We start from the raw sequence: 14,204 nt of genomic DNA on the forward strand, positions 1-14,204 counted from the left end.
AAATCAAAAAATTTAAAGGAAATAAACCGCGATTTTCTTTAAATTTTTTTAAGTAAATGGAATCCTTTATACACGATTATAATATGTGCGAAAACGCGTGTCATAAATTACAGAGATTCGCGAGTAATATGGGTTTATTACCAAAAATAGAATGCGGAGGCACATCCGCGGTTCTCGAATAATCTGTTTGAAATATGTGTATATAGACGTATTTTTGATGGGTGCTACTGAAACCGGATGCGCATCAAAATCGTGTGCAAATTGTGCGATTTTTACCCACTTTAATGTTTTTTGCATTGTGTGATGCAACTGGCGGCACACTTTGACCGCAGAGTGAAACATCGAAATATGCATAAATATTGAAAGAGAGTGATTCGCTGTATCCAAAAACGGATGCGCATCAACTGATTTTAACTAATTCGCGAATAATAGGCTTTCACATTTATTGAATGATTGTAATTTCAATATTACTCTTAATTTCCTATACTTATAAGTTATCACAGTAAGCAAATAAGCTTTCACGATGCTAAACCATATTTCTTATGTACCCAATGTCTATAAATTTGGTATCATATTTTTCTACGCATTGTCTAGATTGCGCATATATTTTTTAATTTATTTTTGAGGGTTTGTACGGACTCTGGGACAGGATAATTTGGATTTTCTTCAAATTTTTTGCATTATTTGTTGATTTTCCGCGAAAATAATAAGAAATTTAATAACTATTTAAACATCTATGAATAGATATGGAATGCTGTTAACGATTTATGCATATGTTTCCTCATAACAACAAATAAGATATTTTTAAATATTTTTTCTTTATATGAGAATAAAAACCGCTATAACTTTTGCGCGCATCGTCCAATTTTGTGAACCCGAACAGATTTGAAACCAGAATTTTTTTCTTAACCTCTATGCCAAAAATTATAGATGTGCTCGCAAAAAATTTTTTTAATTTTTTTCAAATGGAATTGCAAAGGATTTTTGGTTTTCGCCATATATGGAGTATGTATATTCTTGATCAGAATAAAATTCTGAGCCGATATAGCCGTATCAGTCCTTTGTAATCACACTAGCGTCCGCAATAATTGAGCTAGAATGCTATATTTTTGTACCATACCATATGTTCGAAGATGGGCTATATCGGTCCACGTTTTGGCATAGCCCTCACATAATGGTACCTCCCGATTTTCGTTATTTGAAGGGTTTTAGCAACATTTTTTGGCCGTACTATCTATAATTCATTATTTGAGGATCCCAGTGGTCACAAAACATCTCCCCAAAAATCGTTTACATAGGCCCAGATATTGATATAGCCCCCACATAACGGCTCCTCAAGATTTTCGGTATTTGGAGGGTCCTAGCAACATTTTTTAATAAACTACCTGTAATTTGAAGTTTGAGGTTCCAAAGGTACCAAATTATTCCCACCAAAAATTTACAAGATAGGTCAATGTGTCCGTTTAGTCCCCATATAACGAAACCTCCCGATTTTCAGTATTTTGAGGATTTTAGGAACATTTTTTGACCGAACTACCTGTAATTTGACGTTTGAGTTTCCCAAAGGTCACAAAATATCTCCACCAACATTTTCAACATAGGTCGATGTCTAGGTACAGCCACCATATAACGGTGCCTCCCGATTTTCGGTATTGTCAACATAGTCCATGTTTTGGTATAACGCCCATATTACGGTACCTCCCGATTTTCGGCATTTTAAGGACTTTATCAACATTTTTTGACCGAACTACCTGTAATTTGACGATTGAGGTTCCCAAAGGTCAGAAAATATATCCACCAAAAATTGTCAACATAGTTTCGGTACAGCCTCCATATAACATTACATCCCGATTTCCGTTGTTTTTGCGGATTTTAACTAAGACTTAAAACGGAACTAGCTTTAATTTGTCATTTAAGGTTCCCAGTGGTCAAAAAACTTCTCCACCAAAAATTGTCAACAAAGTCCTTGTTTTGTTATAGCCCCCATAGCTTTTTAGCTAAAATTTTTAAACGAACTAGCTGTAAATTGCCATTTCATTTGACGTTCAAAGTGGTCACAAAACTTTTTCACCAACAATTTCCAGTTGTCAGGAGTTTAGCTACATGTGTTGACCGAACTATCTGTAATTTGACATTTTAGGTTCCCGGTCGCAAAATTTCTCCACCAAAAATTGTCAACATAGTTCCACACTATAATATATCCCCTATATAAAGATGGCGCCCAATTGAAGACATTTTTGATACATTTGGGGTTCCGTGGTCACAAAATATCTCTATTTAAAATTGTGGACAGGAATGAAATATATATATAATATATATTTCATGGTGTAGAAAACCATCTTAGATGTCAGGAATAAAAGATTTGGGTTTGTTTCATTTCTTTATGTCACAGGCTGAGGGCATATCTCTGTTGGCAAAACACACTGGTACCTTTTTACTTGCATTCTTAAATATTATTAGTGTTTCTGTTTTACTTACCCGTTATTTGTGTAAAATACGTATCTTCCTTGCGTAACATTTCACCATCTTGCAGGGCATACTGATCATAGTCATGTTCATGATCCGTGGGTATCATATTCACCGTATTACTGGCCAAATACTTATGATGATAGTCCATATCTAATAAAGTTTTCTCCGATGATTTGTGATAAATGTCACCAATTTCAGCTATGCAACGAATCTGTGCAAAATTAAAAATATACAATTAAATACGATTTAATGATAGATTATCAAATAGCAAATGTTTTTCGTCTAATTATATACATACATACAAACATATGTATGTGTATATGCCAATATTGATTGTAACTCAGTAACTTTGCTTACCTTTAATTTGCCATTTTCGAAATGATATTCATTTATGACAAAATGTAAACCAATCGTTGCAGTTTGCATATCATTACGTGAATCTCTATGGACTTTATAATGACGCACATAGGATGGATGGATCTGAAATGATACAGAGATATGATTTATTTTAAATATTTTAATTATGTACAGATACAAATAAACTTCATGGAATGAGAATGAAATGAACGTCTCCATTTCGATTTGTGGTTAATGATTCACTGAAATTTATGTAGACGAAGTTTTTTAAAATATATAAGAGAGGATAGGATAAGGATAGCCTATCATTAAAATTTTGCTGTTTAGAGAAAATCGCAACACTATTTAAATTTTTTAAACAAAATTAAACCTTCCTTTTATATTTGTAAAAATAAAACTCTGTTCAAATTATGACACTGATTGTTCCCTAATTTTCGAGTACTGAAACAAAAACCAACAAATCACTTCCTGAGTTCCCATCACTTCTCAAACAAAAAAAAAAAACTGTACAAAATCAACATTAAATATTCAAAAACATTATTGATTTTTTCTCTGCTCTTTATAAAACAAACGCCGTAATTCTAGCTGGTCCATTAGTAATACCAACAACGTACCCGGTAAACACTCTACCGCAGCCATAACAAAAATGAATTTTTTTGCCGCCATTGGTGATGGTGATGGACGTATAAGCGAACGAGAACACATATCACAATGGTCTTTTGGTCGGTCGTCGGTCGACATGCTAAATTTCGCAAATACAAATAATTACATTGGAATAAACTCCCTTTGGTCAAAGCATAAAACCTCCACTCGACTTCACAAAATGCTGAACACATAAACCAATCCATGGCGGATCAAAAATACAAAAAAACGGCGTTCACTTGTTCGTTCATCACAAATGCAGGAATAATAATAACCAAACTCATAATCAATGGTACTATAGATGGCATGAGGGATGATGGCGCTGTATACGAATGATGGGTATTGTTGTTGTTGGTGAGCCAACAATACTAATGAACAAGCATAACGAAATGGTCGATAAGAGTGGAATATTTAAAGGATATTGACAGAGATGGGAAATTCAACACATATCGTATTATCTATGAATCTATGCAAGTAAATACGACGCGATGTGAATTTTGATTTGATCTTTGGTCTGAACTTTTTATACCTTCCACCACGAGTTGTATTGAAGTAAAATGGAACAATTAATTACGTTTTGTTTATGTATAAGCTCTTATAATAAGCTCTTCCAGGATTATTTCTGTGATAGGTGGGATATGTTAACTGAAGAATATCGCTTTCTTTCAAACAAGTTTTAATACAACTGAGACATCGACGATTTCTACCTACTCAAAATACGTAAAATCTGGAGATACCTTGACATGAGTATATATCAATGGTAGGCAATGGGGCTCCCATTTGTTATTGTGTATTTAAAAATTCTCTCAACAAATTCAAAAAACATGGCACTCACACAGTGACACCCCGTAAAGTATGCAATAGAAAACCAGTAAGGAAAGGATCATAGTCGGGCGGGGCCGACTATACGATACCCTACACCACTGTGAATATGTAAAATATAGGAGATATGTATCAATTTGAACTGATTTATATACATATATATACACATCCCAAATTTCATCAAAATTAGACAGAGCGGGCGAAAATATACATAGGAGCTATATCCAAATCTGAACCGATTTCGATGTAAGTTGTTACACTTATTTCTAGACTAAATTCAGTCACACATTCCAAATTTCATCAGAATTGCACGTAAATAGCGTGTTTTCAGCAAATACGTCAAATCGGCCGAAAATATATTTGGGAGCTATATCCAAATATGAACCGATTTCGATGTAGTTTGGGACATTTATTTTGAGACCGAATTCAGTTACACAATCAAAATTTCATCAAAATCGGACGTATATAGCGTGTTTGGTGCAGCAAATACGCCAAATCGGCGGAAAAATATATGGGAGCTATATCCAAATCTGAACCGATTTCGATATAATTTGGTACATTTATTTATAGACCTAATAAATTTAAATGTCAAATTATAGCTACATCGGTCTGAAAATGTAGCTACAAACGTCAAAACACCGCAAATCGGGGGTACCGTTATATGGGGGCTATACCAAAACGTGGACCTATGTCCACAAGTTTGGTTATATAAGTTTATTGACACTTAAGAACCCTAAGTGTCAAAATATAGCTAAATCGGTCTGAAAATGTAGGCAAAACTGTCAAAATTCCGTAAATCGGGGGGTACCGTTATATGGGGGCTATACCGAAACGTGGACCTATGTCCACAACTTTTGTTATATAAGTTTATTGACATTTAAGAACCCTAAGTGTCAAATTATAGCTACATCGGTCTGAAAATGTACCTAAAAACATCAAAACACCGTAAATCGGGGGGCACCGTTATATGGGGGCTATACCAAAACGGGGACCTATGTCCACAACTTTTGTTATATAAGTTTATTGAAACTTAAGAACCCTAAATGTTGCTACATCGGTCTGAAAATGTAGCTAAAAAAATCGAAATACCGTAAATTGGGGGGTAACGTTATATGGGGGCTATATGGGAGCTATATCCAAATCTGAACCGATTTCGATATAATTTGGTACATTTATTTATAGACCTAATAAATTTAAATGTCAAATTATAGCTACATCGGTCTGAAAATGTAGCTAAAAACGTCAAAATACCGCAAATCGGAGGGTACCGTTATATGGGGGCTATACCAAAACGTGGACCTATGTCCACAACTTTTGTTATATAAGTTTATTGACACTTAAGAACCCTAAGTGTCAAAATATAGCTAAATCGGTCTGAAAATGTAGCTAAAACTGTCAAAATACCGTAAATCGGGGGTACCGTTATATGGGGGCTATACCGAAACGTGGACCTATGTCCACAACTTTTGTTATATAAGTTTATTGACATTTAAGAACCCTAAATGTCAAATTATAGCTACATCGGTCTGAAAATGTAGCTAAAAACGTCAAAATACCGCAAATCGGAGGGTACCGTTATATGGGGGCTATACTAAAACGTGGACCTATGTCCACAACTTTTCTTATATAAGTTTACTGACACTTAAGAACCCTAAATGTCAAATTATAGCTATATCGGTCAGAAAATGTAGCTAAAAGCATCAAAACACCGTAAATCGGGGGGCACCGTTATATGGGGGCTATACCAAAACTGGGACCTATGTCCACAACTTTTGTTATATAAGTTTATTGACACTTAAGATCCCTAAATGTTAAATTATAGCTACATCGGGCTGAAAATGTAGCTAAAAACGTCAAAATAACGTAAATTGGGGGGTACTGTTGTATGGGGGCTATACCAAAACGTGGACCTAAGTCCACAACTTTTGTTATATAAGTTTATTGATACTTAAGAACCCTAAATGTCAAGTTATAGCTAAATCGGTCTGAAAATGTAGCTAAAAACGTCAAAATACCGCAAATTGGGGGGTACCGTTATATGGGGGCTATACCAAAACGTGGACCTATGCCCACAAGTTTTGTTATATATGTTTATTGACACTTAAGAACCCTAAATGTCAAATTATAGCCAAATCGGTCTGAAAATGTAGCTGAAAACGTCAAAATACCGTAAATCGGGGGGTACCGTTATATGGGGACTATACCAAAACGTGGACCGATATATCCCATCTTCGAACTTGATCTTCCGACGGCTAAAAAAATGGTATTCCCCCATTTTCAGCGAAATCGGTCAACAAATGCGACCTGTATGTTGCGAACGGACGGACGGACGGACGGACATGCATAAATCGACTCAGAAAGTGATTCCATGTATATCCCTAGAAGGAACTATCTCGCTTCCTTTTGTATGTTACATACATATGCACTAACACATAATACCCCTTACCACATAGTGGTGTAGGGTATAATAAAAGAAATCAACAACCTCACTTTGAAAAAGTGTCCGATTTCACTCACTATATGTATATGGGGTTTACATACATACTTCATGGAGTAGAAAATGATTACTTCGATGAGTTAAAAACAGAAAATCACATCTAATGTACCCTCCATTCTATAATAAAGTGTATAAAAATGATATTCGACAAACAAAATGTTCGATATTTCCCATCGCTGACTTTTTTCCCAGTGGAATTAGGAATTTGCCACATTCAAATCTACGTCATACTGTTGCCGTATTTGTACAATCATATGCATGTACTCCTAATAAACGACAGAGCATGTGAAACATATAAATTTTGCACGCAATACGTTGCGTATTTTATTTAGGTGGCATAGAATCCGGCAAAATTGCAGGAACATATATTTCCTCAACATCACCACCAGTGGAAGCATGACAAACATTATTGCATTGACCCTCCGCAACAGTATAAAGACTACCATCATTATCCACACCAATGGCAGAACAAGGACCATCATCACCACTGGCTACCATTCCAAACTACATACAAATAGAAATGCACTTGTATTTCAGGCCTGTACTTTTGATATTGCTCCGGTGTGAGCGGATGTGATGTTGTTACACATAGCCAGCGGAGGAGCTGCATGTTTCTAGTTACCATGTTAAGCTAGGACAAAAATTGATAGCCAGCAAGACCATGAGAAAATTTGTGAGGGTGCTCAAAAAGTAGAAAAAATGCAATAAGAATGCCCAAGAATTTCAACAACCTTCACGAAGACCACTTAGCCACCGAAAACAAGTGGTATGCAATCAAATAGATAAAAACGAAATGTTAGTAGGACTACTACTGCTGTTCACACTTAAGTCGTATTTATGACACTGGACTTTTTGCAAGAGTCAAACAATTTTTTTTGTTTTTGGTCTTGTTTGCATATTCAAGAACTATAAAATACTGCCTTCGTTAGGCTAAGTGATAAGCCTAACTTATGATGCCATCACTTAAGTTAAAGGTGCAGTGGCAATTTAAGAGTGTGCAGCGTCGGAAAGATATTTTTTGGCTTATTTTAATATATTACCAACAAGGTGGTGTTACGAAAAGGTGATTTAAAAATTTTTAGTTTCATACATTTTGGCAAAATATCGAAAATCGGGAGGTATTGTTGTATGGGGGTTACACGAAGACATGGAGATATACCTATAAATTTCAGATAAAGTGCTTTATTCCCCCAACATATACTAAAAGCTAAATATTCAAAATATTGCAAGTCGGAACTATACTGATAGTGATCTTCTGGAATGTTTTATACACCCATTGAAGACAAAATACCATATTTCATCCATCAAATCAAATCTCTTTTGGAATATTTTACACATCGAAGACTTGTTAGAAGACGAAATTTGATCCATTTTCGTTTGATAATGACGTTAAAACCTTCAAAATATCGAAAATCGGGAGGTACCGTTCTATGGGAGCTATATCGAGATGTGGAACTCAACAAACAAATTGCAGGTGCAAAGTCAAACACAAAATTTCAACCATTTCGCTAGAATATTGAGGCCACCACCGTAAAAATACCGAAAGTCGGGAGGTACCATTCTATGGGAGCTGTATAAAGAAGTAAACTATACCGACAAATTTCAGGTGGAAAGTTTTATACCTCCAACGAAGACTAAATGCCAAATTTCAGCCACTTCTGTGGGATATTGGAGCCACAACCTTAAATATACCGATAATCGGGAGGTAGCATTTTATGGGGACAATATAAAGACCGGAACCTATGCCAATAAATTTTAGATTGAGAGTTTTATACCCCAACGAAGACTGTATACTAAATTTCATACATTTCAGTGGTATATTGAGGCCACAACATTCAAAATACTGAATATCGAAAGGTACCGTTCTAAAGGGGCTATACAAAGGCGTGGAACTAAACCAACAAATTTCACATAGAAAGTTTTATACCCCTTACTAAGACCAAATTCCAAACGACAGCCATTTCGGTGGGATATTGAGCCCACAACCTTCAAAATACTGAAAATCGGGAGATAGGACCTAAACGGATATACCTCATCTTCAACACCAAATATCCTAAGAGTAATTTAAACGTATTTACCAAATAATAAGACCCTATCTTAAATTTTGGAAGCAGTATCTTCCTTTCAATAGCATAAGGACGGGCGGACCGTATTGTGTTACAAACGGAATAACAAATTAAATTATACCCATCATATTATGGTTAAGTTATAATGTACACGGTGTGCCTTAACCAAATTTAAATGGAAGGTGCTTACACCTGGGAAGTTTTTGCAGATTCTGAAACTACAATGTTCATAGATGAGAAATATCAAGAAACAAAAAAATCGCCGGAGGGTTTTCAAATAAATCGCGATCAAAATTGACAATTTTAGGGTTTTCTATGTTTTCACGATTTTGCTTGGAAACCGCAAGTCGTATCGAAATGAGTCTAAAGAAAATGTTGTAGCTGTGAAAATTCTCTACAAGACTGGCCTTAGGGTTTTTCGTAGGTTTTACCATTTTTGAGATATGGAGGTTCAGTTCAAATTTTTAGGTTTTTATCTTAAGTCTTCAAGATTTTGCTTGGAAACCGCAAGTCATATCAAAATGGGACTAATGAAAATGTTGAAGCTGTGAAAATTCTCTAAAAGACTGGATAATTGATTTTTCTAGGTTGTACAATTTTCAAGATATATAAGTTTAATTTGGGAAATTGCAGTAATGACACTGTTTTATAAGGAGGCGATACAGTCAGTGCATTGTCTCAATTTGAACTTCTATATCTCAAAAACGGTAAAACTTACGAAAATAGCATAGAGATCAATCTTGTGGAGAATTTTCACAGCTACAACATTTTCCTTACGACCATTTACATAGGAATAGCGGTTTACAAGCAAATTCGTGAAAACCTAAAGAAAATCCCTCCGACGATTTTTTTTTTTTTTTTGTTTCTTGATATTTCTCATCTATGAACATTGTAGTTTCAGAATCTGCAAAAACTTCCCAGGTGTAAGCACCTTCCATTTAAAATTAGTTAAGGCACACCGTGTGTACTGATGCTCATCGAGTGTGCAACATTGAAATGAAAATGTATTGGGAACAAAAGAACACTAGAACTTATTAAAAATGACAAATAATTAGTTTTATTTGATAGACACGAATGTAGTCATCGGTGATAACAATGAAAAGTGCCCAAAATTTGTATTCATTAGAAAAAATGCAGTTCGAAGCCCAAAAAGCAAAAAATATATCGCAAAAGTTAGTATGCAGCGGAGAACCCTTGAGAAACTGTGTAAAAAATTCTTGATATTTTTGAACAAAATATAACTAAAATTGTATTTAAGATCCTTAAGAGGATATTAATTAGTTTTAATGACAGTTATAGTACTTATAGTGACAAGTCCACCGTACACTGGATCGTAGGACCCACAGTAATTGATCGTCTATAAATATAACTACTGTAGCGACAAAAATCCTGGTATTATGCTCTGTTTATTAATTCTGAAGCCATGAAATGCTCAGAAAAGCTCTAAAGTTTTAATGTGTGGTGGTCTTGGTCGAGTTTCAGCTTGTCCTGTTTAATAAAACGGAAATTTCTTGAAGGAATCCCTTATTTTTGGGCAATAGTCCTATTAAAACTTGTAATAATCCTTTATTCTTACACTTAAGGACTTTCCTTTTGAGTTAATTTTCTCACAAACTGTGTCCCATTTCATATTCCCACCAAAAAAATAGGAGAACCTCTCAGATAGATGAATGCAAAAAGATTTTGAGCGCCAGTTTTAATGTGTGGTGATCTTGGTCGAGTTTCAGGTTGTCCTGTTTAATAAAACGGAAATTTCTTGAAGGAATCCCTTATTTTTGGGCCATAGTCCTATTAAAACTTGTAATAATCCTTTATTCTTACACTTAAGGACTTTCCTTTTGAATTAATTTTCTCACAAACTGTCCCATTTCATATTCCCACCAAAAAAATAGGAGAACCTCTCAGATAGATGAATGCAAAAAGATTTTGAGCGCCACTGGTATAATGATATATGATTTAGTCTCTCACACATTTTTTAATTTTTTTCCAAAGAGATGCATTAGATTCAAAATGAGATAACTTCATATAACAGTAATTTAAAACGAAAAATCGATTTCATTTGGACAAAGAAATGAAAGTTTTACATTTTTTATCAAACACATATGAATTCTGACCGATTCAGCTATAATTTGCCATTTAGGGTTCCTGGTGGTTAAAAAACGGTACATGCATAAAAATGTTGTACCACCCATCTGAGGTTTTTTTAAGTGTTTAGGTGCATTTTCATTAACTGTAATTTGGAGTTCTTAGCGATCAGAAAACTTCTACACTAAGGTTTCGGATATAAGTTCATGTTTTTGTTATGTTGAAGAATTACCACCTGTTCATGTATTTTGCACGGAAACCTGTACGAAAGAAAGCAGTCACTCACTTCACTTTATGCTACTTATCAAGATTTTTCTCTTTATAAAGAATTTACACTACTTGCTTATTCACTTTAAGCATTCAATTTTTAAAACATTTTTTAAAATGTTATATGCGACGAGATCTAGAACAAATAAATGTTCCAACATTTCGTGCTGGAACAATTTATGTTGAATTGCCACACAATGCAATCAGCGACCAAACCAAAATATGCAAATTCACGATTCTTCACTATTTGGATAAACTTCGAATAAAGCTCAGTCATACACACAAAAATGTACTTGAAAAATTACTCTGTTGCACTCAAACATGTACAATATCAACAGCACTCTCCATTTCGACGTATATAGTGATGTATGCATGTATAACCACTTACGAGTCCACGCGATGATAACAACACATACGAAATGGCAACTACATACAGAAGTCCAGGACGAGTGTGTCTGACTAATTTAATACATGTTTATGTGAGAAAACGGTAAGGAGTTCTGCGTGTATTTTAGGGATAACATTTGGGGCCTTCAAAGCTTTATCTGAATTTTCACTTATAAAATACAGATTAAATATGAACCTATCTATTGAACATATATCGAACGGTTTTCTGTACACATGCCTATTATAAAAAATGTGGAAGATTGTCGGCATGTTGCAGTTTGGTCATTTACCTATATAATTTGTACTTCAATTTTGGCAATAGATGTATGGAAAGGTATTCACTCTACAAAACATAATTTAAACGGCATTTTGTATAAACAATACGTAACAACGTAACAATTTAAAATTTTTCCCACAAATACTATTTCCGTCCAAAAAAGGCCCTTTATCATTTTTATGATAACCTATGCAAGCATATACATATTTTACTCCTACCTATGTGGCACGTGTTCCAACATTCTTCATGTGGAATTACTCAAAACTCCTACCTGCTACAATACTTGCATTCAGTTTGGCAGATTTCAGGATATATGTCACATAAATTTTGCATGCCCAAAGTATTGGCGCGTACTCGAATCGAGAAGACCAGCATATGATTTATTCACCAAAAGTTTAAACAAACTGAACAAGAGAAAGAACTCACGTATGTATGTTTTTATAAAAGTTAACGTGCATACCTTTTCCATCATCCCACAAAGAGGACTTGATTGTACAGTGGTTCAAAGTGGGGAAATGTTAACAAATTAATCTTATTATTAACCGGGATACGTTTTGTATTACCAAAAAATGGAATTAATTCAATTATCAAATCAAGGTTTGAAGAATTAATAATTTTGGTTTACAAAAATGTTGTAAAATGAATACTTGTACAATAGTGCGTATATATGATGTCGTTACGTATAAGACCCCATCTTAAAGGTATCTAAAATGTGTTAGCCGACCCTGTATAGGCACCTGGCTGTCACTAGATCAAAAACAAAAAATTAAATAAATAAATTGATTCCTATGTGATAGGGAACCTTCTGATCATTTATCTCATCTCGAAAGAGAAAACCAACAAAATTCAATCATATGATCATCATCGCCTTAACAGGTAAGCATAAAAGAAATTTGTTTATCGGCTTTAAAGTATAAGTATCATAGAATATGTGGTAAAATTTTTAAGTTGATCGGAACAATGTTGCCTGAGATATGAGTGTTGGAAGGGAAAAAATTATTGTACTTTGTGTGTAGCATAGAACCTTAAAACGTGTTTTCTTGAAACGACATTTTGAAATTGTTTTGCCAACTTTAGCTAGAAAACTAATGAACCGATTTTCATATATTTTTATGGCACCGCATTACGATTTAATAACAACAGATTATCGTATACGGTCATTTGCCACAAAAATCTAACAAAGAGCGAAATATCAAACTGATGGCTTCGGTACAGGCACATCTGCCCGCAGATACAGGCAAGGTAATCTGCTAAGAGATACAAATAGTATGCTCATGATATGCAAAGAGTATTTTTTAAACTGTTGGTATCCAATACTGGAAGACGACGAAGATACCACAGATCCAATCCCAGAAGATGGAATTGTGTATATAACACGCTCGACAAAGATCAGATATATATAGCAAGAAACCCAATAAAAAATTATTCTGAACTGAAATCGAAAAGTTAGTTTCTTTCCTCTCCACAATTTTAAATGGAGAAGTTTTTCGGCCAATGATACCGCAAATGTCTAAATTAGGTCAGAAACTGTATATAAAAGTATCTTCAATTGTGCGATAACTTTATATGTGAAAACTCCTGAAATCAGAGGTATTCTTCTCGTGTACAGTGGAGAAGTTTTGTGACCACTACCTTTTTTATTGGGGGCTATGGATGGACATGGACCAATGTTGGCAATTAACAGCTAGTTAAGTCTTCAAAATACCTAAAATCGAGAGGTATCATTATATGGGGGCTGTACCAAAACATGGACGAATGCTTAAAAAATTATAATGGAGAAGTCTTGTGGCTTAAGTTCAGTCAGACAAATAAGAAACTGTCGGCATAGATACGGTAAAAACCATGTAGAAAAATGGGTAAAAATGGGTTGAAGACAAAAATTTTTGTTATCTTCTCTTCTGATTTCTGGCTTATTCTCACATTTTATAGACCTATGCTCAAAGAAGGAATGACAGAATACTCCACTGGTAACATGATACTACACGCAGAAAAATGTATGTTAAAATATGTTTGGATCCAAACAAATATATGTTTGGGACCGGTTGCAAACAAATATATGTTTAGATCCAAACATAATGTGTTTGGGTCCAAACAAATATATGTTTGCAACATTTTGTAACATATCTCAATTTGATATGTTTGGGTAAAACATATATTTTATGTTAGACCATTTTTTTCATGGGTGGAGAGAGGATGTTTGTCAACGAGAGTAATAACAATGCTCTCGCGGCTGTGGACTGCTGTTTTATAATAAAGAGTTGTGCATAGACTAATTAATCGTATAGACAGAGAAAATTGTAGTGTGCTTGTTTGTTGTAGATGGCGCCCATCCATT

At 34.6% G+C, this 14,204-nt stretch overlaps 1 protein-coding gene across 1 annotated transcript in view; it reads right to left on the reverse strand.

Moving 5' to 3' along the window:
- Positions 1–14,204, reverse strand: part of LOC141392792 (uncharacterized) — a 175,422-nt gene that overhangs the window by 11,429 nt on the left and 149,789 nt on the right. The window contains exons 6-7 of the mRNA XM_073965755.1: positions 2,827–2,949; positions 2,479–2,680 (exon numbers count right to left, since the gene is read on the reverse strand). Coding sequence (XP_073821856.1) covers positions 2,479–2,680; positions 2,827–2,949 — 325 coding nt within the window. The remainder of the gene's footprint in view (positions 1–2,478; positions 2,681–2,826; positions 2,950–14,204) is intronic.

This window comes from Musca autumnalis, unplaced genomic scaffold, assembly GCF_047663935.1.
Source record: "Musca autumnalis isolate F117 unplaced genomic scaffold, ASM4766393v1 scaffold_2, whole genome shotgun sequence".
Taxonomy (NCBI): domain Eukaryota; kingdom Metazoa; phylum Arthropoda; class Insecta; order Diptera; family Muscidae; genus Musca; species Musca autumnalis.